Source organism: Eumetopias jubatus, unplaced genomic scaffold (assembly GCF_037043125.1).
Source record: "Eumetopias jubatus isolate StellerSeaLion01/CBP00866 unplaced genomic scaffold, mEumJub1_p1.0 scaffold_1, whole genome shotgun sequence".
Taxonomy (NCBI): domain Eukaryota; kingdom Metazoa; phylum Chordata; class Mammalia; order Carnivora; family Otariidae; genus Eumetopias; species Eumetopias jubatus.
The window spans coordinates 210,450,860-210,477,406 of NW_028274807.1; the positions used below are offsets into that span (position 1 = coordinate 210,450,860).

General features: G+C 53.5%; 1 protein-coding gene across 7 annotated transcripts in view; it reads right to left on the reverse strand.

Annotated features, from left to right (window-relative positions):
* Positions 1 to 674: 674 nt before the first annotated feature.
* Positions 675 to 26,547, reverse strand: part of SMARCA4 (SWI/SNF related BAF chromatin remodeling complex subunit ATPase 4) — an 88,052-nt gene continuing 62,179 nt past the window's right edge. For 3 of the 7 annotated variants that reach the window (XM_028088999.2, XM_088017258.1, XM_088017260.1), the window contains 10 exons: positions 24,555 to 24,782; positions 24,205 to 24,303; positions 23,868 to 23,945; positions 23,013 to 23,231; positions 18,698 to 18,951; positions 4,317 to 4,425; positions 3,753 to 3,854; positions 2,658 to 2,790; positions 2,373 to 2,515; positions 675 to 1,148 (listed from right to left, as the gene is read on the reverse strand). In XM_028088999.2, the coding sequence (XP_027944800.1) occupies positions 1,116 to 1,148; positions 2,373 to 2,515; positions 2,658 to 2,790; positions 3,753 to 3,854; positions 4,317 to 4,425; positions 18,698 to 18,951; positions 23,013 to 23,231; positions 23,868 to 23,945; positions 24,205 to 24,303; positions 24,555 to 24,782 (1,398 nt within the window). In that variant the 3' untranslated portion in view covers positions 675 to 1,115. Of the gene's footprint in view, positions 1,149 to 2,372; positions 2,516 to 2,657; positions 2,791 to 3,752; positions 3,855 to 4,316; positions 4,426 to 16,394; positions 17,719 to 18,697; positions 18,952 to 23,012; positions 23,232 to 23,867; positions 23,946 to 24,204; positions 24,304 to 24,554; positions 24,783 to 26,547 lie in introns of those variants that run through there. The other 4 variants (XM_088017264.1, XM_028089002.2, XM_028089001.2 and 1 more) reach the window with 4 other exon arrangements.

Consider the following 26,547-nt stretch of genomic DNA (forward strand, 5'->3'; position numbering starts at 1 on the left):
ATCATGACCTGAGCCAAAGACAGACGCTTAACAGACTGAGCCACCCAGGTGCCCCTAAAATGTCCATTTTGAACCAAAAAAAAAAAAAAAAAAAAAAAGCAAGGCACTCCAAGAAACCAGTGTGACACAGAGGAAAAGAATAGTCAATAGACCCTTTCTCTGAGAGGGTCCAGATGTTGGACTTCAAAGCAGCTGTTAATATGTTGGAAGAACTACAGGGAACAGCGTTTAGAGAATCAAAGGCAAGTCATGAAGAGAAGATCTTATTCAGGAGACACAAATTACAGAACTCAACGTATATCCTGGACTTGGAAGCTCTCTCTGGTCGCGTGGGCTCCCACAGTGCCCCGGGCTTCCCAGGCCATGACACTGACCTCTGTGTGGCATAAGCCCGGTTCTGTGACTGTCTCTCTGACGCCGCCTCGGCCGCAGGCAGGGAAGAGAGCGAGCTGCTTGCTCCCTGCATGGCAAGGGCACCCAGCAGGTCCAAGAGCCTGAGCTGGAGATCAGAGGGTGTGACGACTGGGCAGGTCCGAATTTGCCTCTGCCTGGCCTCAGTGTCCTCCCCTGTCAAATGGACCCCATGGGATGTGGGGACGGGAGGAGGACAGGGCCCCCGAGGCATCGGCGACCCCGCAGGGAGCCTGGAATGAGTGCACCAGAAGGCAAGGCCGTGAGCTTTGTGGTCTGTTTAATTTATTACTGTTTGACATCCAGTGACACTGACATACCCCCGCCGGGCCTGTGGCCCCCCGGCCCCAGCGGCTCTGACCCGTCCCGCAGAATACAGTACGAGGGGTGGACGGCCACACGCGTGCACCCACGGCTGAGGCTACAGCGCCTCCCAACTGCGGCCGTGACGGTACTGCCGGGAAAGGAGAGACAACCGGGTGTCGCGTGTTCCCCGAGTCCTAATTCTTGTTTTCAACAGTTAATGCTGTTACAAACGCTACTGACGCCAGGACAGGGCCAGACACAAACAGTCCTACATCTTTTCTGCTGTATAAATATGGAAGCTTTTCGTTTATACAGTTTTTACCCCCAGGCTGAAACTACAACTGCTGCTACCCGTTACTGCTAAGGGCTACGCCGCCTCGGCTCTGGAATGTTGGGACTCAGTCTTCCTCGCTGCCACTTCCTGAGCGGTCCTGGAGGGGGACAGGAGGAGAGAGCATGGTCAGCCCCACCGTCGAGGGCCCCCCACTGGGGCCTACCCAGGCGCTGAGCATGTTGGCCGGCTGAACTGCCCTCGCTGGGGGGTGAGTGGGCAGCAGGGGGGCACCGTGAGCCAAACCCCAATGTCATTCTTCTCCCGGGGCCTGGCCCCTGCGCCCACACGGACTCTTCCTCTGGCCTGGGAGACTCACTGGGCCCTCTCTGCTTCCTCCCACCACGGTGTGCCTGGCCCTGTGCCCCTGGCCTGCAGCTTCAAAACCTGCAGCTATTCCTGACTATGCAGGATGTTTGTTCTTCCGCAGAGACGTTCTAAACAGCTTGGCAAGGGCCACAAAACGCTCTGCTGCATCTGGACTGGGCAGATGGGGAGCTTTAAAGCCCAGATGCTCCTCTCCAGAAACACAGGCCACCCCTCTGTTGGCCAGGACATCATTAATGTCCTCATCAGACATCATTAATGTCCTCATCAGGTTATCATGTGTACGGTCAGGTTTGTTCTGAGGTGCCAGATTTTGCTACTACTGCAACTGGCTGCATGAGAAAAACAGCAACCCTGAGATGGTACTCAAGGAGTTCTGCTGGGAGCCAGGCCCCAGGAAATCCACTGGGCCTCCCTGTTTTCTACAAGTGGAAACTGAGGCTCAGAGGTTAAGTCAATTGCCCAGCTCCTGCAGCAGGGAAGGGCCGGGCACGCAGGCCCCAGCCAGAGGGCAAAGCTTCTTTAAATGCAGCAAGCAGGTCTGCTACCACCCCGATGCCCACCGTGGGCTTGATGCTCCTGCAGTTCCTCCCTGGTGCGCCAAGATGGCGGCCTGCTCCGGGGGACAGGCGACATCCAGACACCACTCACGGCACCATTCATGGGATCTGTTCTGCACCGTTCTGGTAATTCCAGGTCATGGGATTTTGGTTTTGGTTTTTATCCACCACCATTGTTTGGAAAACCTCCTACAGAGGGGGCTGTGTCTGCTCAGGGGTGATAGATGGGGGGCTGTCTGCTGGCATCTTCCAACCCGGTGCCTCCTGACCCCACCCTCGATACAGACCCAGTGCCACTGGCCTCAGAGCACTGGTTCCACTAGGGCCACACAGACCTGGTGTGGAGTTATGCCGCGTACAAACCGCAGCCTCAGTTTCCCTGCCTGTGGAGTGGGGTGTTAAGAGTACTGACCCACGCCGGGGCCCTGGGGGCTCACCTCCTCCGGCTCCTCCTCACTGTCATCATCGCTGACCACCGGCTTGGCCCGCGAGCCGCGGCTCGGCCGCCGCCGGCCCCCCTTCAGCCGGTCCTGTGCCTTCTCCTTCCGGCCCAGCTTGATCTTCACTTTGACCGAGCGGGCTGGGGGAGGGACCAGAAAGCGGGGGGAAAGAAAGACGTGAGCTTGGGAGCGCACGGCAAGCCGAGCCAGGGGCAACTGGGAGCTGCCTGGCTGTGCCTCCGGTCTGCCCAACCTCCCCCCCCCCCCCCCGGCGGGACGCACACTCAGACTCCGAGCCTTCCTCCTCGGCCTCCTCCTCTTCCTCACTCTCCTCGCCCTCACTGTCGTCTTCTTTCTCTATTTTCTGCCGCACGCTGGTGAAAACCGACTGCAGGACGATGGAGTCTTCGTAGATCTGGAAGGAGACGTGTGGGGTTTGAGCGGGCTGGGGCCTGTGGGGGCCACTGGCCCTGCCGTCTGGCCGGACAGCCGGGGCAGGGCAGAGGGCCCTCAGTACCCCTCTCCCAACCAGGGCCTGAGAGAACATGAGATGTGTCAGTTTAGGAACGACTACAAGTTCCTCCCTTCCTCTAAAGACTCCTAGCGAGCACGGGCTTTTAAAGGCTCTGAGAAGGTCTGCTGTAATGCTGGAAACACATGTCCCCTGTTTAAGGCAGCATTTCCCCCAAATTTAGGACTGTAAAATCTCTTTTCCACGAGAATCAATCCTAAGTACACTTAGGAAAAGTTTGCTAAGTTGAGGTTGTGTGTGTGTGTGTGTGTGCGTGTTAACTTCACTGCAGGAAAGGACATATCCACACGATTCCTTTCGAGAAGTCCCTAGTGAATTCAAAGTAAAATTCCAACATATATACTGGATTGCTCACTGAGTCATCCTGGATGGATCAGACTGAGTTTATTTCCTCTAATCTGGTTGTTTTTTTTTTTTTTTCCCCTGCCTCTTTTATTAAGGAATACATTGCTTTTATAGTTGACAAAATATTCCAAGGGGTTGAGAATTCTCTTTTATCAATCTGTTGTAGCATCCACACTGGCGTGAAGCCCAATGTGGGGCTTGAACTGATGACCCTGAGACTGAGCCCCACGTTGGGCTCCCTGCTCAGTGGGGAGTCTGCTTCTCCTTCTCCCCCTGCTTGTGCTCTCTCAAATGAATAAATACAATCTAAAAAAAAAAAAAAAAAAAAAAAAAAGAGACCTGAGCTGAGATCAGGAGTTGGACACTCAACCAATTGAGCCACTCAGGCACCCCTTAATCAGTCAGTTTAAAACAGAGCAAGGGGCGTGCTGAATTGGGGCCTAGCTGTGAAGGTGGCCAAAGCCAGGAGTGCGTGCCCTCCGCCCCGGGGGCCTCCTCACCAGGGAGCCCTCCAGGTTGAAGGTCTGAGCGTTCTGGCACAGCAGCATGACGTCCTTCTCCAGGTCATTGAGGCTGCGGTACTTGTGGTTGCGGATGCGCTCCTGTGGGCAGTGGGAGAAGCATTCTTACCTCAGGAATCTGCCTTGTGCCCAGGGACCCTGGGGCCGGGAGGCCCTCTGCCTAACAAGGTCATGGCCCTGTCTTCTGGGCACCTCTGTACAGACTCGAAGCCCAGGCCCACTGAACACAGAGCTGCACTTCTGAAGCCTAGGTTGTGGGTAACCTTGAAGGAGCCCCGAACACACTGCCCACCAACACACCCTTAGGACCCTCTCCCACAAACTGGGCTACTGGGGCTCTTGAGGCCACGAGGAATCCCAGGAGCCTGTGACTGGGCCCCTGGTCAGAGAGCCCAGGCTCTGCCCAGTCCGCACCGTGGTCAGCTGTCCCATACACCCCAGTAGCGCCCAGATGCGGAAGGTACTGGGTCAGATTCCCCAAACACTGATGTGGGCACACTTCTGCGGAGAACCCCCACTTCCCACATCCTATGCCAGGCTTACCTTTATCTTCTTGAAGTCCACAGGCTTGCGGATGAGCTCGTAATACTCGGGCAGCTCCTTGCGAGAGGGCAGCTGGATGAACACCTCGCTGAGCTGACGTCCACTACTACTGCAAGGCGGGACACAGTGGGCGTCACTCCCAGGCCCCACCTGCTGGGGGAGCCCCCACTTCGACACCACCCATTGTTTGAGGAATGAGAAATTCAAAGCGCTCAGGAGTTATCTCCCATACATGTACTGTCTTGTGAGTTCTATAACATTCTTGAGAGGGAAACATGCCCAGAGGGGCCAGGGATGCATTTGAATCCAGACTCTGCCCTCCCCCAATCACCCCCAGCTCCTGGAGGGAACATCACCAGAGGCCGTGCAGCAAGAGCCTCAGCACTTCAGAGAGGCAGGATCATAATTATAGTTATGTACAACGCAAAAATCAGTTGGCTTATGTAGGGAGCAGTAAGTGCCGGTTTTCAGAGAGAGATCACTTTTTGCAAGTTTTGCAAGCATGTCTCTCACAGGCAGCACTCAGGAGCCGTGAACTCCACTGGCAAAGACCAGTGGAGGAGAGATGCCCCCTGGAAAGACCCTAATGGAGACCTGAGCGGTTTTCTAGTCCTTGCCACTGGGAAAGCACTGGTTTTCCACAAGGGAGCAGAGGAAAGACACACCGGGAGCAGCCCTGAGCCGTGACGGGGTCCCAGGTGCTGTCTCCTGGGCCTCACTACGAGAGGGGCTGTGCACTTGGGCACCAGGCTGTGCCACAACCCAGGCCTGGCTCTGTCTGGGGACAGGAGCTCAGAGGGGACATCACTCCTGGGCCTGCCTGAGGAGGGAGGACACAGGCGCTTCGAGGACTGACAGACGGGAAAAGACAAACTCTTATGAGCTCAGTCTCCCTTTCTGGTCTGTCAGCCTGGAGACACTGACCCTGCCCTGGGGGACCCGGGGAGCCGGTGAGCTGGTCGAGGCCCTGCTCCAAGGCTTGCCTACAGGTGGCCTGCCCTCCCTTATCTGTGCCCAGCTGGACCCAATACAGGGCAGGATGTGGCTAAAAACACAACCTGGAAGGAAGGGGGAGGCTGGCACTCCGAGCGCGGGCACCCACTTGGCACTGGGATGAAAGATTGGAAGGCAGAGACCCAAGGCAGGCTGTGTGTGGGCAGGGCTTGCTGGGAACATGTGTGTCAAGTGTCCAGCCCAGAGCAAGGACTGAATGGTGATGGCTGTCTAAAGCCAGCAAGGTTGGGGCGCCTGGGTGGCTCAGTGATTAAGCGTCTGCCTTCGGCTCAGGTCATGGTCCCAGGGTCCTGGGATTGAGCTCCGCATTGGGCTCCCTGCTCCGCAGGAAGCCTGCTTCTCCCTCTCCCACTCCCCCTGCTTGTGTTCCCTCTCTCACTGTGTCTCTCTCTGGCAAATAAATAAATAAATAAATAAAAATAAATAAATAAGTAAATAAAGCAAGCCAGCCAGCCAGCCAGGTGCACAGACCAGATTCCAGCTCCTGTCTGTATGGCCTGTAGCTCAGACGACCCCAGCTGCCCCGTGATGCACAGAAACCCTGAATGAGCAAAGTTTCTGGGATCCCAGCCAGGAGCAGCCTCGGGGAGGCAGTCCTGGCAAAGCTGCTCCTTAATGTAGCCGTGATGTTGGGAGCATCCGGCAGTAAACCCTGAAGTGCCTCCCTGGAGCAGCAGGTTTCCCTTCTCTCTGGGAACAGGCTGGTGGGTGGCTTGGCCACAGACACCCAGAGCTTGTTTACGTATCTCTGAAAACAAGAACCGGTATCCAGAGGCACCGGGTGCTCGACCCGGGAGAGGCAGACCCGAGCCGCAAGCCACCACTCACCCACCTGCACGTGTCGTGCTGTCCCCCTAACCTTCTCAGAGCTTCCCTTTCTCATCCCGATAGCACTATCCTTATACCCTTGACCATGATGCACAGCGGCAGCCACAGCTTCCACTCTGAGCCAGGACACGCAACTGCAGCCGGAAAGTACCAGAGATTTCCCCGCACAGGGTCTCCCTTGCTCAGTGAGATGAACTCTGATGCTTTCTCCACTATTTCACTTTCTAGAAATGCCAGTTGACCCACTACATTCATTTTGCTGCTCACTGATGGGTGTGAAGAGCGTGCTGTGCACGGTGCTAAGGCTGGGCTCTCTAGGCCACACACCCCCCGTGCTCATCTGTGACATCCGTGAAGGTGGCTGGGCCTTGGGATGTGCACGGCCCTCGAGGGAGCTCACGCAGTAGGACTCTAGTGCTGGAATACAGTGGAAAGTTTTGTAGTAAAACCCTCTCACTTCCATCGGGCTAAGAAATTGGTGGAGACAGGAAAGAACGGGGAGCAACGGGGCGCCTCTTACAAACCTTTGGAATGAGGGTGTCACTGAGGAGTAAAGGCCTGCCTGGCCACCCTGTGCGTGACGTTTCTCTGGTGCAGTGAGCTCAGGAGGCCCGGAACTGGGTGCGCATGATGGACGGACAGGGCCCCAGGACGATGGGGGACTTTTAAAGGCTTCCTCTCGCAGACAGCAAATCCACTGTCATAACATTTTAGTTGCCAAAGTGCGGAGATGTCATTTTTAATCCTTAGAAGTCCTCTGGAGACCCCCACCCTACCACCAGGGGGCGCTGCGGCGGGCTCGGGGCCAAGAACCTTCCAGCCCTCCTCCCCTCTGTGTTAGAGGTGGACAAGTCACAGCTGCCCACCTCACTGAGCCTGGCGCTCCAGGCCTCTGACCTCAGCATCCCTCTCCCCCACCTCCTCAGAATCATCAAAGCCACTGCTCCCCGGGAAGCCCAGCTGCAGCTGTCACGTCACCTCAGAGCAAATGTCCGCTCCCCCCAAGGTTCTGCGGCCGACCCCCCCCCCTTACAGATGGTAACAAAAAAGAATGACTGAGATATAAGATCCTTAGGGCTCAGCTCCCTGAGGCATGCTGGGCTCCTGAGAGCCCGCCTGACCTTTGGGACCTGGGTGGGCTTGGTCCGCTCGCCCACCTGCTTGGACTGGCACCCGGGCAAGGTATCCGGAAGCACGTGGCTGCAGACACTCCCGTCCAAGCGTCCGGCTTGCACATCTTCTGGGCACACACCGGCAGGTGGAGAGCTGCAGAGCAGGGCAGGGGCGCTCCGCGTCGGTGGACACCGAGCCCCCGCTCACTGTGCCCACGCGGGCATTCCTGGTCGGTGTGGCTGTTCTACACGCTGGCTGCGAAATGCTGTCTCTGTGTGCTTTTAACTCACGATTCCTCGGTGAGCAGCGAGACCAGGCACCGTTTCATAGGTGGAATGGTCCCCCGACGACCTCCTTCCGACAGCACCTGTTCACGTCTCCAGCCTCCTTCGGAGAGCCCTTTTCGCAAACCCCTTTTCCAGTCTGTGTCGTGTTTTCTTACCTCCTGAGGGTGTCTTTTGATGAACGGATCTTAGTTTTAATCAAATTCCTGTTTATCAATACTTCCTCTTCTACTTGGTGTTTCTCCTGTCCTGTCACAGAGGTACTGCATTTTGTTCTAGAAATGTTGACAATTCAACCTCTTTACATTATTAGCTATGAAGCCAGTCGCCTGGATCAGTGTCACTTCTCCCAACCAAATCCTATGTGTCTGAGTCCTCGCTAGACCAGAACACAAGCCATGAGGGTAGAGGCCTTGCCTGTGTTATTTCCTGCTCTATCTCTGGCACCGGAACAAAGCCTGGTACAGAGCAGCTGCTCAATAAACATCTGCTGAATGAAGAAGAAACGGCTCAGGGTGAAAGTCTCAGGCTCACGGAGCAGGGTTCAAACTCGGGTGTCACAAAGGTCATCTCCGAACAAGGGTGCCTCACCGCCCCGCGCCCCCCCCCATGCCGTATGATCATTTATATACCACCCCGTTCCAGAAAGGATTGGCAGCAACTACCAGGAAGCAGCCCCCGCCCTGAGAAGGCACTGCTGTGTGCCCCTGTCAGCCTCCTGTCTTAGGAGACTTGCCCTGAAGAAGCTTCTGCAGGCAGAGCGATCTGGGAGTGAAGGAGCTTGGGAAAACCCTGAGGCTGTGAGGCCCAGACCTCCCTTCAGACATAAGCCTGGGCTCCCACCTGGTTTGGCAGTAAGAGTGACAGCAGCCTCTGCCACCAATGTGCGTGGCAAGCATGAGGACGCAACGCGGAGGCTATTCCCGTGCCTCCGGACACCAGCTCCAGAGCAGGGACTTCCTTCTACCTCGTTCACCGCCCTGCCCCCATTACTGCAGGACACGAGACACGGTCGGGGCCCCTTGCCGCAAGCCCCCAGTTCCTCCTGAGTCTAGGCCAGTGGGTGCTTCTCGCTGAATGAGGTTTGGCAACAAGTCTAACTCTCTAAGTCTGCTGGGGCAGGGCCTAGTCTAGTTTTACACGCTCTTCTTGGATCCTGAAGAGCCCTGATAAGAATCCTTATTAGTCGACCCGTCCAGATGGCGTCTGCCTCCCTACGGAAGTGGGCCCTCCCCTACGCCAACTCAGGGTTCTGGTGGCGCTGCCCAATACTGAGTCCCAACCTCTCCCCCAAGGCTTGGGCGGGATCAAGTGCTGTACCTCACCCATCTGGTCTTGGTGATGGGTCAAGGCAAAGGCCCGGGACACAAGCTAGCCAGTCAGAGCCCTCCCTGTGACTGACTTTCCATCAGGAGTTGAGGAAGCAAAGGTTGCTTTCCTCTTGGGGTGTGAAGCCTTCAGGACGGAGGAAGCCCAGAGCCGTGGCAGCCACAGGTCACTGTACCGGGTAAGGGGAGAGGGGTTGGACAGTTCTGGGTCCTGAAAGCTAGTCTTTGCTAACTCCTCCATGGTCTTCCAGCCAAAGGAATCCCTAGACATGAAGGTCTCAGAACTAGCTTCCTGACACACAGAGCCTAAAAGTCCAAATGTCCCTTCACTGTGTCCTTAAAATAAAATTACAACATGCAAAGAAAGAACAAAGAGAATCAGAATAGACCAAGAGGCCCCCGAATGGGACAGAACCACAAACTCTCTGCATCGAAGAGGTCACCCACCCATATCCCTTTCCAACAGATGGAGAAACCAGAGAGGCAATGAGAGCTGGTGGCAGGCAGGGCTTGCGCACAAGTCGCCCCCCATGACTAAGTCAGGGATCTCTCCCACTCATTCCCATATGCTGCTCTAAGTCAAGCGTCAGCAAACTTCTTCTGTAAACCACCGGTGTAAGTCTCTCAGGCTTTGCGGGCCATCTCATCTCTGTCACGACTATTCAGCTCTGCCAAGTGGCCACAGACAAGACGCAGAAAAATGAGCTTTGGCTGTGTTCCCATAAAACTTACTCTATGAACAATGAAATGTGAATTTTCTATAATTTCATTATTATTCTTTTGATTTTTCTAAAATCCTCTAAAAAAAACCATTCTTAATTCACAGGTGATACATACACAGCTGGTGGGCCAGATTTATTTTTTTGCAGGTTTGCTGACCACTGGTGTGAATCGTAAAAACAACAGAAAGATATGTCTGTCCGTATTGGGGATGGCAACATACTGCCTGGTGCCCTCACCTTCTTATCCTCCGACCAGTGCAGACATTGCAAGCAGATCAGAGCACTATCCCTTTGCCCTCAGGCAGGCACAAGCAATCAAGTGAAGATGGTGCCCAAGAAAGACCCTGCCAGTCAAGTATGGAGGTGGTCCCAAACTGCCAGGAAGGACTCCCTCTCTGTCCCTCAGCCCTGCTCTGCTTCCTAGAGTCCAGTTCAGTCCATCTTCCCATGACATCGCTCAATGACACCTTCAAGCCCTGGGACCATGTTCTCGCTCTTTTTAATTGCAAACTTTTTTTTTTTTAAGATTTTATCCAGTTATTTGAGAGAGATAGAGAGAAAGCACAAATAGGCAGAGAGGCAGGCAGAGGGAGAGGGAGAAGCAGGCTCTCCGCTGAGCAGGGAGCCCGATGCGGGGCTTGATCCCAGGACCCTGGGATCATGACCTGAGCCGAAGGCAGCCGCTTAACCGACTGAGTCACCCAGGCGCCCCCATGTTCTCTTTTGACCCTTGATCAGCGAACTGAACCTGCAAGATCCCGGATATGAATGGCTCAGCAGTTTCAAAACTGATTTAGCCACAGACTGTCTGAAACAGAATCTTAGAAGGTTTTCCATAAACAAAACTTAAAGTGAAATAACAAAACCTATTCATTTACTTCATTAGTATACAATTACTTTCTAGGTTCAATTTTTTGACGTGTTACAAAATCAAGGATAACTTGAGCATTAGACACATGAGAGATCTGATCCACTTAGTTATAAATTCTTTATGAAGAGCCTGCACCTGCTGAAAGGGCAATCTCAGTTGGACTTGACAGCTGTGTGGTACAGAAACAATTCTGACTCCCGCACAAGGGAAAGGAAAGGACGTTCACCAGTGAGCCCACTGAGAATAATGGTCTGTAGGTTGCTGGCCCTGTGCTCTCAGCACTCTCCCGGTAGAGAGGTATGGGGAAGCTTTGTTTCAGGGTGCATGTGTCAAGTCCAAGACTGGCTGCAGGTCATGATGCTGGTTAAATGTCTAATGAGATCGAAGTTTCAAATGAGGCAAGGACACATGTGGGGGGGGATGTGTTTCTTAATACAGTTTAACACTTCGATCCAAATGTCATTATAAAGAAATCCTGATTCTGTGCAAAAGCTTTTTATCTTGATGAAGTCCCAATAGTTCATTTTCGCTTTTGGTTCCCTTGCCTTTGGGATAACTGAACTCTACCTTTGAAACTAATGGTACGCTATATGTTAATTAAAAAAAAAAAAAAAAGTAAAGAAACAAGTAACCCGAGTTGGGGAAGCACTTGGATTTGACATTTCATTTTGGAGGCGAGACCCTGGGCTTTGAAAAAAGATGCATGACCCGGGATTACACAGAAAGCAGCAGCTGGATCATAAACCAGGCAGGCTCCTAGCTGCAGGCACCCGCTCTGCGTGCCCGTGCGGCTTCCCTGAGCAGACCCACAAGCACCGGCCTTGCACCACGCTCTGCAGCGGCCGGAGCTCAGAAGACATCAGCTATGGGTGATGAGGACAAAGAGCAGGAAGCCCAGGACCTGTTCATGGCACTGCAAAGAACATTTCTCAGGATGAGAGAGGGGGTGAAAATGAGAGACAAAGCCAGCCCAAGCCAGCCCAAGCCAGCCCAGCTCTCCCGGGAGCTGCGGCCAGAGGCACTCATGCAAGTGTAGGGGGGCCTGAGGCCACCTTCTGCAGAGCTGGGTGACCTGGGCCTTGAGAAGCGTGCTTCCTGGCTGGAATGGGTCAGAATTTGCAGCCCACTGGTACTACCGGGAGCCCCTCAAGTGCTGAGCAGCTCTATAGCAGCGGAGACCACAAAGCCCCTTCTGAAATGGAAGAGACCTCTGGATGCCCACGCTGGAACCCAGGGAGCTGGGGGTCCTCTGGTCCATCTGGAGCTGACAGACCCAACCTCCATAGCTTCCTGAAACCCTCATACCCACTCTCCCTTCCCTCCTAACTTTTAAGCTTAGTTAACTTACGTCTTTAACTAGTTTCACCTTAGAACCTTGACCTTTCAATTCTTTTAGCTAGATGTCTTTTAGCTTTGTTTTAAAATCTACCTATTCTTTCGTGATTTTTCATTTACTTGACCTTGGACCTTCTGTCCAAGGACTTTGTCCTTTGGACTTCTTGTCTTACCTGTTGATTATCTTCTGTTTTGATGAGCATTTCTTCACTGTTTTCCCTGAGTACAGAAGGAGGGCTCGATTGCCCGAATGCACGAGCACTTTAGGAGGATCTCACACAGGACTCCATGGGAGGCAAAGGGTGTGACGTGTTCGCCCAATACTACTTATTTCTGGGGGCCAGTGTCTGTACCCGTCCTGTTTTGAACTTACATGTAACTCTAGTTCTAAGCCATTCTAAGACTGCTGCCCTGTCTTCTTCTACTATGACGACCGACTACCAGCAGGGAGTGAAGCCTGGGGCCAGAACTGGCAGGGTGGCAAAGAGGAAAGGTGCAACTTCATCCAGCAAATTCTGTGGCAGCCTCGGAACCTCAGCACGACTCAACAAGGGCCACTGGGCCCTCAGCCCGGCCTGCACCTACACGAGGCTGGCCTGGGCCTTGATGATGGGGATCAGCACTTATCTAAAGACATCTCACCTGAGTGTTTCTTAGGACAGGCTCCGGGCTGGGTGCCAAACCGAAAGTGCTGACCCCAGAGCTGGACCCACAGACAGAGAGCTAGCTTCTCCTCCTGCAGCGTTCCTACTCTGAGCTTGGGCTCCAGATGAGGGCTGTATGGCGTTCACAGGCCGCGGCTGGACAACCCTGAGGCCTCTCTGCCCCCTCATGAAACGGCTCCCAGGCTGGCCCACCCTCTACTCTCTCCCCTGAAGGGGACTATCCTGAGGGGATTGGAGCCACCTGCAGTTACCTTTCCTGGGGAACACTTCAGCCAGACAACCTCCCCTGGGGCTTGCTATATTGCCCGTTTTTCTTGCAAATCAATATACAAAGCTTTCAACTCCCAAGAGCCATCTGCTCTTTGATTCTGAACAGGGAAGTGCAGGGCTCCCGCAAGGGCAAAGGGAAAGCGGTAATAGGTTTTAAGCAGTGGCTGCCAGGCCCAGGCCAAAGCTGCCACCACAGACGTGGCAAGGGCCTTGCATCATCTACAATAGATTCAGGGCTGGTCTCTAGGCAGCCTGCCTGGCCCACGATACCTCACATTTGGGGTCTCTACAATCCCATTTGGGGGATTCCACTTCTATGCTGAGGACCTGGAAACTGAGGCAGGGAGATGGATGTTGAACCCAGATCTCTGTGACCCTCAAGCCGTCCAGTCCTTTTCAAGCGGCTGCCTCCTGGCAGGGGGAAGGGGGAAGGGGACCCAGAGGGTCTGCTCAGTGGGGCTCAGCCATGGGAGGCTTAGCCTTGGCAGCCTGAACACATCCACCATCTTTCTGAGCCATAGAGAGTAACTTGTGAGGATCTCCAGAGGTTCCCTTCTGTCACGTCAGTATGGTGGAGTTCAGGAAACCTGGAGCTGACCCTCCACTGCCCAGCACGTGTTCTTCACAGCAGCTGTAATTCTGCCCTATAGTGGGGAGCACAGGTGCTACAGAGGGTCCTCTGGAGCCTGCCTGCTTAAATGGCTCCTCCCAGCAGACCCAGTTCTCTAAAACGGCCCCCAAGGCACTGAGGTATGTGCTCGAGAGCACACACCCACGGACTAGCATCTGCAGACAGTGCCTTGGCTACCTATCTTAAGGATTACGGGATGAAGACACCAGCTGGCAGGACACATCGCCCTACAACAAGGTCCCAACCTGACCGGGAACCTATGCCTAACTTACTTCCACGTTTAGATTTTAAAGCGAAAATCCCGACCTTCCAACTTACTTTCTTAACTCCGGTTCTTCTTTTTTTTTTTTTTTTTTTAAGATTTTATTTATTTATTTGAGAGAGAGAATGAGATAGAGAGAGCATGACAGGGGAGAGGGTCAGAGGGAGAAGCAGACTCCTCGCTGAGCAGGGAGCCCGATGCGGGACTCGATCCCGGGACTCCAGGATCATGACCTGAGCCGAAGGCAGTCGCTTAACCAACTGAGCCACCCAGGCGCCCTTTAACTCCGGTTCTAATTCTGGCTGTTAACCATAGGATTCCTCGATGCAGTTTGAGATCTCCAAGCACCAAGGAGAAGGAGCCCTGTGAGGTCATGCATGCGTGCTCAGCCCAGTACAGCCCCTTGCCTTAGTTGGCTTCCTCTGCACACAGGATGCCCATCCCCTCGGCCTCAGGGCCTCTGCATATGCCGTCCCTTTTGCCCATGACACCCCTTTCTTCCTCTTCCCCTGGAGGGGCCCTGCTTATGTGGCACACCTCTTCAGGCCACACTCAACACGGGGGCCTTGGGAGGGAGGGGCATGGCAGTCCTGAACGTGAACAGGTGTGAAGGGAGCAAATGCTTCTACATCAGGACATTACCTCTACATGGACAAGGATGTAAGTACAAAGGCAATTATCAAATGTGGTTGCACTGGTATTGAAATACAATTGGGGGAGATCTCGAAATATGTAATCAAAAGCAACATCTGGAGCGATGCCCACCAACAGAAGGGTGGCCCCGCTCACACACAGCAACAGACACACAGCAACAGACACACAGCAGAAGCACTCCTCTCAAGTCATTGTGTGGAAGACGCAACCCCGGCTCCCATGGGCACTGGAATGGAATCAGCAGCACCCGGCCCTCTCGCTCAGCAAGGCAGACTCAGGAATATCGAATCCAAATGCTGACAATGTCCTGTAACCATTTACTGGCATCCAGGAGACACCAAGCTGTAACAATTCGTTCTCTCCTCAGGCTCCATGTTTAACTCAAGTACAGAATTTAGTTAATTAAAATGTTCTGGAAAGCAAAAAAAAAAAAAATTTGTTTTTTTAAATATAGATTCTCTCTTCCGGAAATGAGCTATACAGGAAGTCTGAGACAAAGTGTGTGATAGGCTACTTCCAAATTTATTCCACTTTGGTTCTCTTTGGTGTGGCATGGTGTCTGGTCCCTCAGAACCTTCCAGGTGCCTGATGAGTGTGCCATGAGAATTTAACCTGGTCCAAAGAGAGGTCTGGCCTTTATGCTGGGCTCCTAGGGAGGTGATCTCTCAGCCCTTGAAATGTCCTGCCTTGTGGGCTGCCTTTGTTTACCTGGAGGCCTTTGGCCCAGACAGTCTAAGACTGTGACTTAAGGCAGGGGTGATGGGTCATGTGGCATCAGCTCAACCCACAGAGGAGCTAGAGACTGCGGCCAGCCACATGGGTGGTTAGTCGTGTCTCCGAGAACAAGTTCCAATAAAAACTCTAGACAGCAAGGCTTCCTTGGTTGGCAGTGCTCTGTGAGTCTTGTCTCCCAATGCTGCCAGGGAAGTGAGCGCTGTCAGCGACTCCCTGGGGAGAGGGCGGCTGGAAGCTCCACACACAGAACTCTCCACGATGCTGCCCTGATGCCAATCTTTGTCCTTGCACTGTAACAAATCGTAACTGTGAGTTAAGCAGCTTTCAGAAAGTCCAGAGAGTCCTTCTAGAGAATTAGCAAGCCTGAGCATGGTCTGGGATCCCTGAGCTCTGCAGTTGGTGTCAAGAGTGAGGGTGGTCTCACTTCTCATCCAATCTCACAACAGGGTGAACCGTACTGTTATTTTCCCTGTGGTTTCAAATTCAGGATGTTAAGGAATGTCAAAAATATCCATTAAATAGGCCAGCCTTTCACCCAAACGTCATCTTTGAAAGTATTTGCTACGAGGTAACTTCACAAGCAGGAAAACAGGATTATTTTCCCGAGCCTCTATGTCCCCTGCTTGATCTTTTCCTATGGGACCACCAGCAAAGCAGCAAGCGGATGGACCCGCTCCAATCGCAAACCAAGCGTTTCTCAGTGTCAGTATGTGGGAGGCCTCCTTTAACGACCACATATACAAAATCCACTTGTAACTTCTCTACGTTTCGTTACACTGTAACAGAGAACTCCCAGTCCTGTGATGCCACCCATTCCAGGAGGACACAGGGTTAAATGTTAACCACGCATCAAACCCTCCACTGAGGTGTCCTGCCACTCGGGTCTCACTCCAGCTTGGAGTGCAGTTCTGTGACTCCAGAGCTGGGGCTTTCACCAAACTGGATCTCAGCCTCTTGCAGGCGAACAGTCTCCACAAGGGGTCACGGAGCCCTTAGAGCCAGTTTCAGTTTCAGGCCTGACTTATCACCCCATCTTGCACGTGCTGGAAGAACACTGCTTGCAGCAGCTGGGGGAGTCAGTTTCTCTTTTCTCATGTGATACATGGCTAAGGCTGATGCTCAGAGGTCTTTTGCAGTAAGTCACAAGATGACTAAAAAAAATGGACACCCTTTTTTTTTTTAAGTTTGAAAATATCCAAGGCCTTATCAACAAGTTGAGGATGCTGTTTACAAGCATCTTGTTTTTTGTCTTTTTTTAAACCAAGGTGTATCATAATAGAAGAAAGCATGCATATCAAATGTTTATCTCCATAAACGTTTTCGTGTCTTTTTAAATTTTATTTATTTATTTGAAAGAGAGAGAGAGAGCAGGAGCAGGAGGAGGAGCAGAGGCAGAGGCAGGAGCAGACTCCCCGCCAAGCAGGGAGACCAACATGGAGCTGGATCCCAGGACCCCGAGATCACGACCTGAGCTGAAGGCAGACGCTTCACCAACAGAGCCACCCAGGCGCCCCGAACATTTTCACGTCTTGAGGTAACCACTGTTCCACACCCATCACCATGGATCAGCTTTTCAACTTCCTACAACTGGAAGCATCCAGTAGGTACTTGCTAGCGTCTGGCTTCTTTCACTCAACAAAACGGCTGTAGGATTCTCCTGGGAGTGAGGGAGTGGTGGGGTGTCTGTTCTGGTGGTGGTTGGAATCTGCTCCTGGGTTAGGCACCGCCGGTATGTGTTCCTGCGGACAGGCGCCGGCTGCTTCATCTGGGGCAGCTGTGACCAGGGCTGCTGTGCGCGTGCTCGTACCGGTCTCTTGGCGGATGCAGGCATTCAGCAACCTCTGCTTTACAACCAGGATCGGAGTCTCTGGGTCAGAAGGTTTAGTGCCAAAGAGCGGTCTGCTCCCATAAGCGAGATGTGAAGTCCGACTACTCTGGTGGGTGTATGGAGGCATCTCTGGTTTTATCGTGCGTTACCTTGATGTTACGGTGTCGGTGCCGATGATCCCGAGCACCTTTTCACAGGCCGTATCCCACAACCACATGGTCACTGGGACATCTCCTTCCAGGAGATCTCTGTTCATGACTCTTGACCATTTTAAAATTTCAGTCGGTGCAAGTATTCGGGGGCTTCATGAGGGTGTCCTTGGATGAAAAGATGTTCTTAATTTTAGTGACATCATTTTATCAGTCTCTCATGGTCAGCGATGCTCGTGTCCTGTTCAGGAAGTCTACGCACACATCAAGGCCATGAAGATTTTCACTGATGCCTTCTTCTAGAACTTTGTTTGACCCTTGACATTTATGCCTCCATTTCAATTTAACACCTGTGTAAGGTGCTGGGTAAGGTCAAGGTTCACTCGCTTTGGATATCCAAAAGATCACCATGACTTTTGAAAAAGTCCATCCTTGCCCCCTAATCTTCAAGGATCTTCTTCATTTTGATAATTTTAAGACTCCCTTGCAAAAAGATAACTGGGAAGAAAACACTGGGATCTATCGTTTTCACTGGGTTTTTGCACATTCCATATTTCAAATAATTGTGACTCTTCCACTTTCTTCTTTGTGGAATTTGCCTCAAAGGTGAAGTGTGCGTATCACCTCAGTATTTTCTTCTCCAATACAGATGCCACATTTTTAGGGTGGGTGGTTGAGCTGAAATACGCCTTTCTCAGTCATTTGTTTCTCTTCTAATAATAAAAGATTCTTTTTTTAAGAACAATTTATAACTTTTATTTGGGTACTACAATCATCCCACTAGCCCCCAGAATTTCACTCTTGCTAAGAGCCTCTCCAAATGACGCACTGAGGCTTACACCTCGACGCTTTTCCCTCCTACAGATTACAATTTACCCTTACTTTGTTTAATGACTGCCACGCGTTACTATAAAATCAAGCTGGTATTGGCCAGTATGCACCAGAAAGTGGACTGAGAAGCTGGGGGAGCAGTACGAGCCGAGCCCTGAGCAAAGTTGAGGCCTCATGCCGCTGCTGGCCCACTGTGCACATGCTCCCGGGGAGGGCCTGGCAGAACCGTTATTTTCCCATTTAATTGGTACTTGTGATCCACAAACAGATCTGCTGCAGTCTCCTATTTTGTGTGTCTGGGAGGGCAGGGACCCCAAATCCCAGAGCGGAGCCTGATCAGTCTTCGCAACAAGCGGCCCACCCGTGATGGCCCATGGTGGGAACTGGGCTGGCATATCATCCAAGTGTGGGGAGAGGGTAGAAAGTCTAGAGAAGGAAAGGTGCTTTGTCTCGGCTCCAGCCACACGGGCTCTCTCACTACAGTCTACGGGCCGTGTGATCGGCGCCTCATCACCACACAGGTTCCTCCATTTCCCTCCCCCTGCCCATCACCGGCCACCTGAGGCCTCTCCGCCGGCTCTCGCCTCTGCTGGAGCACTTGGCCCCAGACCTCCATTCCTCAGGGCTCCCCCTCAAACGTCACCATCCCTGAAAACAGCCCTGTCTCCACCTCCCCACGACATTTTCTCTTCCCTGTCTCATCGCAGTTGACAGAGTGCTTGCCTCTCGCAGACCGTAAGTTCCACGAGGGCAGGCGTACCGAGACAAAGACAGGCCACCAATATGTGTGCAGTCACTGGAGGGCCGGGCGAGGCACCTCCGAGGACCCCCAATGCCCACCCGCTGCGCTCCTTGGCTTACCTGTCCTTATACTTGATCACAGCATCCACGATCTTCTTCATCTTCTTGGTGAGGTTGGGAGGGTTTGGGGAGAGCTTCTCGGCAGGTGGCCGCCCGCGCTTCTTCTGCTTCTTGCTCTCGTCGTCCTTGTCACGGCTGCGGGTGCTAGTGGTCGGGGTGGAGGAGCCGGCATCGCTGTCCCGCTTGCGCTTCCGAGACGATTTCTTCTGCCGGACCTCCTCTTCGATCTCCTCCAGCGTGCCCTCCTCGATGGCCTTCAGGGTCAATAGTGGTAAAATAGGACAGCCAGCACCGAGGTGGACAAGCAAAGGCCGCGGTGCAAACTCGCAGGCCCCGGCTGGGCGGGACACGCTGGGGGCCCCAGGTGGGTTCCGAGAGGCCACGACTGGCTGGCTCTGCCCCCGCAGGTGCTCCCTGCCCGTGCCTGGCCTTAACAAATCAACAGTTGCATTTCTTTACCAATTAAAGAGGTACATCCCCACCGAAGGGAGCCCGAAGACTTGGACCCTGGAATCCCTCCACCCGGTGACGACACTACTGATACTTCTGCTCTAGAGCCTCGGCATTTTTCTTAAAAATTGTGGCAAAATGTACATAACACAAAACTGACCACTTAACCATTTTTAAGAGTGCACTGCGGGGGCATTAGGTACGTTCACACTGTGTGCAGCCATCACCACCGGCAAAGCCAGGACTCTCCCGGCCCTCCCCACATACTCGTGCAGCACCGAGGACAGCGATGGCATCGTATCCACACGCCGTACCGGGACTCACATTTTTGCTTACTATGTCCTGGATGTACTTCCTGTCGCTTTTCTGCAACGTAATTTTTGATGTCGGTTTAGTATTTCATTGTACAACATACCCTCATTTAGACTTTCTTGGGCATTTCGGCTGTTTCCATTTGGGGGCGGGGTGCTAGTCTGACCAATGTCATGACTGTCAGCCATATTACCTGTACATAGACTCCTGCTAGTGAAACTCTGAGCAGAAGGACCTGACTATGAACAAGATTAATTTCTGAACAACACCAATTGATTCGTTCTCAATGACAAGGGCTCGTTTGCACATTTTATCCCCACAAATAGATGAGAAGCCAGAGGAGCCTGCAATCAGAAAAGGGAGCTGGGGCAGGGCTCCAAGGGATGTTCTGGTTGTCCATCTCACATTTATCAGCTGTGACTGCGAGCACAGGGCCAGGCACTGAGGACACAGCATGGAAGAAACCCCTCACGGAGACAGTAAGCAAACACCTCGCAAACATGGTGACAAGTGTGTTGACTGCCCGGAGGGAGGGTGAGTGGTGTTCTGATGGTAGAGCAGATGTGCCCTGGCCGGGGGTCAGGGGAGCATCTCAGAGGAGGTGGCACTTAGGCTGAGATCTGAAGGGTGGGGGTGGGTAAGGCATCCAGGCCAAAGGAACAGCATGAAGGGCGTGTGGCAGGCAGGAGGGACTATAAGGCTGGCGTGGGGGAGGATGTGCACTGCGAGCCCAGGGAGTACGGGGTGTTGAACAGTTTCCCCTAAAGTTCATGTCCACCTGGAACTTCAGAATGTGATCTTATTTCAAAATAGGATCTTTACAGGTTTAATTAAAGAGCAAAAATGAAGTCATCCTGTGTCAGGGTGAGCCCCAACTCCAATGAGAATGTCCCCATGAGAGATAGGAAAGGACACAAAGACACACGGGGGACAAGCCACGTAAGACGGGAGCAGATAGGGGTGAAGTGGCCACAGGCCAAGGAATGCCAGGGCCACCACAAGCTGGAAGAGGCGAGGAATGACCCTCCCCTGGAACCTTAGGAGGAAAAAGGGCCTTGCTGAAACTTTGACTCCAGACTCCAAACCACCAGAACTCTGAGAATAAACTGCTATAGTTTTAAGTCACCCACTTTGGGGTCCTTGCTACAGCTACCCTAAGAACACAACACTAGGGTTTCTGGTCCCGAGGCGAGGCCCAGGCACACAGGTCAGCCCAGCAGGGCAAGTGTCAGCACCATTCTCAAGAGTTTTGGTACATGTGGCACCAGAGTGGCTGTCAGAAAAGGGGTCCCAGTTATGTGGCCACCACCAAGAAAACAGAGTGTCTGTTTTGGGTAAACGTATTTTTTTTTATTAACACAAACTCTTACTGAGTTAGGACCTACAAAAAAGCATGTGCTCTGTGGGGCAAAAAAAGTCTTTTCAACATACGGGGCTGGGGAAAACTGGACATCCGCTTGTGAAAGAATGATGCTGGATTCTGACCTCACGTCCTAAACAAAAACTGCTCCAAAAGGATCATGGGCCCAAATGTAAAAGCTAAAACTCTTGAAAGAAAACACAGGGGTAAATTTGTGTGCTCCTACATTTCTCAGTGGATTCTCTGACATGATACCACAGCACGAGCAAAAGGAAAAAAAACCAGATACGCTGGACTTCGTCAAAATTAAAAACATTTGTGCTTCAAAGGACACCATCAAAAAAGTGAAACAATAAGCCACAGAATAGGAGAAAACATCTGCAAATCACTCATCCAATAAAGAGAGTTTTGAAGAAGATAACACAAATGACCGACAAGCACCTCAGGAGATGCCCAGCACCATTAGCCACCAAGAAAATGCAATTAAAAACCACAACAAGGTTACTACGGTGTACCCACTAGAATGACTAGAGTCAGAGAGACAGGTGACAAACACAGGTGGGGTGATGGAGACATCGGAACTGTCACACACTGCTGGTGGGAATGTAAGATGGTGTGGCTGCTGTGGGAAACAGTCTGGCAGTTCCTCAAGAGATTAAATAAAAAAATTACCATTTGATTCAGCAATTCTATTTCTAGACATTGGTGTGATAAAAATCACAATATATATCCTGCCAAAATCTTGTCCACCAATGTTCATGGCAGTATTATTCTCAGCAGCCCAGAGGTGGAAAACAGGCCAACTGTCTGCCAACGGACGAAGACATTACCAACAGTGTGGTCTCTCTGTACAACAGAGCATTACTCAGCCTTGAGAAGGAAGGGTACTTGCTACCACACAGATAAACCTTGCCTACTACTAAGTACTTTGCCTACTGCCAGAAGCCAGTCACCAAAGGGAGGACACATGCCTCTATTTATATGAAATGTTTAGAACAAAATCTAGGTGGAATAAGGGGACGGGAAGAGAGCCGAACAGGACAGGGCTTCTTGCTGGGGTGACAAGAATGTTCTAATGCTCATTCGTGGTGATCACTGCACAATGCTGAATATGCTAAAAACTACTGAACTGTCCATGATTGAATCGTGTTATATGAATTACAGTAAGAAAGAAAAAGAGCGAAACATGCACAAAACATTAGCACACAGGCAACTGTTTTTAAAAGGTATCCGTGTCTCAGAAATGCAGAGCCACGGGAGCTCTTCCGGCCTGCGTTTGGGCCTATGTTCCAACGCCTGGAGCTAGGGGCCGATGGGTGAGGAGCAGGACAAGCACCTGCCCCACCCGAGGGTCACGTGGTTCCTTGGTACGTTTCAGCGGCTCCCTCGAGAGCACAGCTGAGCCAGTGAGCTCACTAGTCTGGGTGGTTCTGAGCTTCCAGGACAGGGCCAGGGCTGCCTGACCTCGTGGACTGAGGGGGCACTGGGGCTGCAGTCAATCAAGAGGAACCCCAGGGAGTGTGACCAGAGGCCTAGGCAGGCCACAGCGTTCTGGGGTGTGCCAATAAGCCGGGCACAGCTGAACGCCACCACCTGCCTTCTGGGAAGGGTTGCTTCATGGACATTTTTATGAAACTTCAGGGCTGGATTCCCAGTCACCACCTCTGCATTCAGAGCCCCGAGCAAGGGGAAGGGCCCGATGAGTCACGATAATCCCAGTGCACCCACCAGACGCCCATGGCCCTGACTTAGCCGCCTACACCTGTTGCTGCCAGGGACCTGGGTTGTTATCTACTGAAGACGGTGCTCATGTCACCTGGGTGCCTGGGTGAGGGGTCCAGCTCTGGGGTCGATGTGCCCCAAGTGAGGCTGTCTGACGCCTGCTGGCACTCCCACCCATGTGGGAGGGCAGGTCACCCTCTGACCCATCACTGTGTTTCCCACTGCCAGGCCCTCGGAAGAGCACACCCAGCTGAGAGCGGCAGCATTTTACGTGAAGCTCCCGTAAACCTCCTGTGCTAGCGGTCAGGAGGACCGGAGCGAGCTGGCCCCGTATCAGAGGTGTCGCCGTGGTTAACGAAAACCAAGAAAGGCTGAAGGGAACCCGCTCGCATTTTGGATGAGCCCCACAGAGCAGCAGCTGAATCTCTGCTCTCCCGACCCTGCCCCTGGCCGGCCCTCTCCAGCATGTACCTTGAGCCACTGCTTCTCGGTCAGCGAGTCGCTGTAGTCCACCTCCTTGCGGTGGCGGGAGCCGCGGCCGAACATTTTCTCCTCTTCCTCCTCACAGGTCAGCCGTTCCACCTCAGCATCGTCCTTGATGATCCATGAGGGGAGCTCGTCCTCCTCCATCAGGCGCGGCTTTCGCTTGGGGTTTCGGGCCTCCTCGCGCCTGCGGTCCAGGTCCATGCGCTGGGGGGCGCAGGGCAGGGGACAGAGGGAGAGAGGCGTGAGCACAGGGAGAGCTGGGGGCACACAAGGCGCATGTGCCAGGGAGGCTTCAAGCCTCGGGCACCACTACTGCCAGGCAGCTCAATGGTAGCTCTGAGGTTTCTGGCTCCGACAGCAGACCCTTGCCAGGGGCTCTGCCTCAGGGGCAGAGAATTCCAAAAAAGATGGCAAGGGCGCAGAAGAGCGGCCAAGGGCCCACACACTCTGACTCCACGGGGACTTGCGTTTTCTACCCAGAGCTAAGGTGCACCTGTGACTGACCATGGGCCTGGGACAGCGTTAACTCCCTCTGAAAGGGAGTCTCAAGGACGAAACACTCAGGAGGACAGGCATTCAGCAAGACTGAGGGTCACACACGGGATGGGGGTGTGTGTGTGTCCCACTATTGCTGCAACACTTAGGGGACCATGGGAGAGAGATGGGTCAGCTGGGAGGCAGCGTGGGGCCCCCGTGAGAGAGGCCCCAGCTCCACGACCCGCCAGAGACACCCCAGTCCCCGAGAAGTTTTGTCCTATTTGACTAAGCTGCTTTGTTCTACCTGCTATCGATAGGGTGGGGCGCACGAGGTCTTCAGAGCGCCCCACGAGGCGTACCTACCATGAACAGGTCAAACTCCTCCTCGTGCCGGGCAATCATCTGGTTCACCGTCTCGTCGTCGGGCACTTCGTCTTCTTCCTAGAAGGTTTCACACGTTTAGTTCGAGTGCGGGGAGGCCGGGCTGGGCGGCGGCCGGGCTCGGAGGCGAGCGGCGGCGGTCCATGGGCAATGAGCTGGCGGTCCCAGGCCGGCTGCGGTGGATGGGGACCCACACGGCAGCGAGAGGCACACACACGCACACGCACACGCACGCTCCGTGGGATCAGGGCCCTTGCTGGCCGTCTCAGCCGAGAAGCCGAGGATTGAATGGGCATGGAGACTGAACTACCCCTCTCACCTTTAGAGGTGGCTCCTCCAAGTCGGGGTTGACGCCCGCTGGCGGAGGGGCAGTGTGGGCGAAGCTGGCACTGCCGCTGCCCGTGCTGCAGTGTCTGCTCTGTGGATAAATAGAGGACTTCAGTCTCCAGGGCTGTCAATCCGGCGTCTTTCACCAGCAGTTTAGAAAAAAAAAACCACTTCAAAGAAAAAGCAAGTACTCATCCTCTTTCCTTTCAGCCCACACTCCCTTTACTCCAAAGGGATGCAAAAAAAATAAGAGTGCAAAAAAGGTAAAAAAACAAAAATGAAAGCCGCTCATGCGTCCACCACTCACGCCGGGGAGGGGGTTGGGGCTGGCGCTGCCCTCACCTCGTCCTGCTCCTCGTGCTCGAGGATGGCCTGCAGGAAGGCGCGCCTCTCGTGGCTGGAGGACTTCTGGTCAAACATGCCAGCCTGGATCACCTTCTGGTCAACATTGAGCTTGTACTTGGCGGCAGCCAGAATCTTCTCCTCCACGCTATTGACTGTGCAGAGACGGAGCACCCGCACCTCGTTCTGCTGCCCGATGCGGTGGGCGCGGTCCTGGGCCTGCAGGTCCTAGAGGAAGAGAGGCAGGTCAGTCCCGGTCTGGCTCCACGGAGATCTAAGGGGCAGTCAACCTCGCAGTGACGGCGGCAAAGGCCTTCCCGTTCTTGTGCGCCTGCCTCCTCCTGCCGGGCCCTTCGGCCTGCACTGACCAGCAGCTTCTTGAGCTAGGAGCCCAGGATCGCAACCTGGAGCCTGGGCCAGGATGGGGATCGTCCCTTCCCGTCTTACCGGGATTCTACCAGTACTCTAGGGCACGGCGCGGTTTGGAGGGCGAGTCCTGGGCCATTACATTCCCAAGGAGCTCATGTCACAGCTGCACAGTCCCCTCACCTACCCCAGGAGGGCCCCGGCGCTTGGGATGGCCATATTGCAGTTAAGGGCACCCATTCGCAGGACGGGGCCGAAGCCGGGCAGCATCTTGGCAATGCCTGGCTTGGGTGTTGGCCCTGCTCCTTCCATGCTGTGCAGCCCAGGCCGAGGCCCAACCTCTATGAGCCTCAGGACTCACTCTGTTGACACAGGCCCTTCTGGTGACTGTGAGGGGCGAGGAGCTAAATGGCACCGTATACTCAGCCCAGAGTGTGCCGTGGAGCAAGCTCTGATCAAACGGTAGCCGTGGCTGCCAACACTATGTGTACCATCACCCCCAGCTGTGAATCAGGAGGGCTCCCACGAAACCCTGCATCGGGGCTTGGGAGAGGTACGGGCCTATACTCAAGATTCACACCCAGTGGGTTCGGCAGAGGCCACAGCTGGTGGGGGGCCAGGAGCGCCTTGTCTATAGCTGAGTTCCCTGGTCCGGCCAGCATGCTTCCCGGCAGTACTTCCGAGCACTGGGTCACGTGCCCCAGGGGAACCTCTGCCAACTGTCTGCCTGCCGATGGGGACAGCACACCACAACCGCATCTCAGGAAACTGGCTGGCCATGGAGATCTCAGTGAGAACTACGCCCCAGGCTGATGGTAGAAAGGGACGCTAGTAACCAACCTGAGCATCTGCCCATCAGATGGGCTACCGTCCACATGCTCGTGCCTCCAGGCTGTGCAGAAGGACATGCTCATACCGTTGGTGGAAGAAACCTGGGGCAGCCTGCTGGAGGCCACTTGGGCAGAGCCAACCGGAATGTACAGAGGACACGCCCATGGGCCAAACAATCCCACGTCTCACGGTTGACTGGCGAGTCCTTGTACAAATACTCGGAGCTCCCTAAGGGGTCACGCTGAGAAACAAACCCCAGATGCCTGCCAAGTGAGGTTTGAGTCGAGTCTTGAGGCCACCATATGCCCAGACACCTGGCAGCTGAAGAAAAGGCTGTGTGGAGTCCCAGTGAGCCTGCCCCAAAAGGACAAACACACAAGCTGCCGGAGGGAAGAACACGTGCTAGAACACGCTGTTTCTATCAAACCCACAACACAGGTGTGTGCCTACAGCTACATGATGGCACGTGGTCAAAGAGTGGGATTGGTGGGAGGGGGAAAAATGGACTCTTCAGTTTATGTTGAGTTATTGATATCTTCATTAAAAAAGACTATTACTTTTATAACGAAACATCAGGAAAAGTTAAAAACTCACTTTAAAATCGCTGTATCTATCAAATACCACTTCTCTGTAACTACTGGCACGGAGCCCTGGATAGGGCATATAGATACAAAATAAGAGCAGCAGTGTAAAAATATGCCCCAAAAGTTTTAAAAGCACAAGTGTGTGAGAGGTCACAAAGAACATGGCCTGGAAGGCTTGGATCACAAAAAAAAGTGACAATCACTGATGGCTG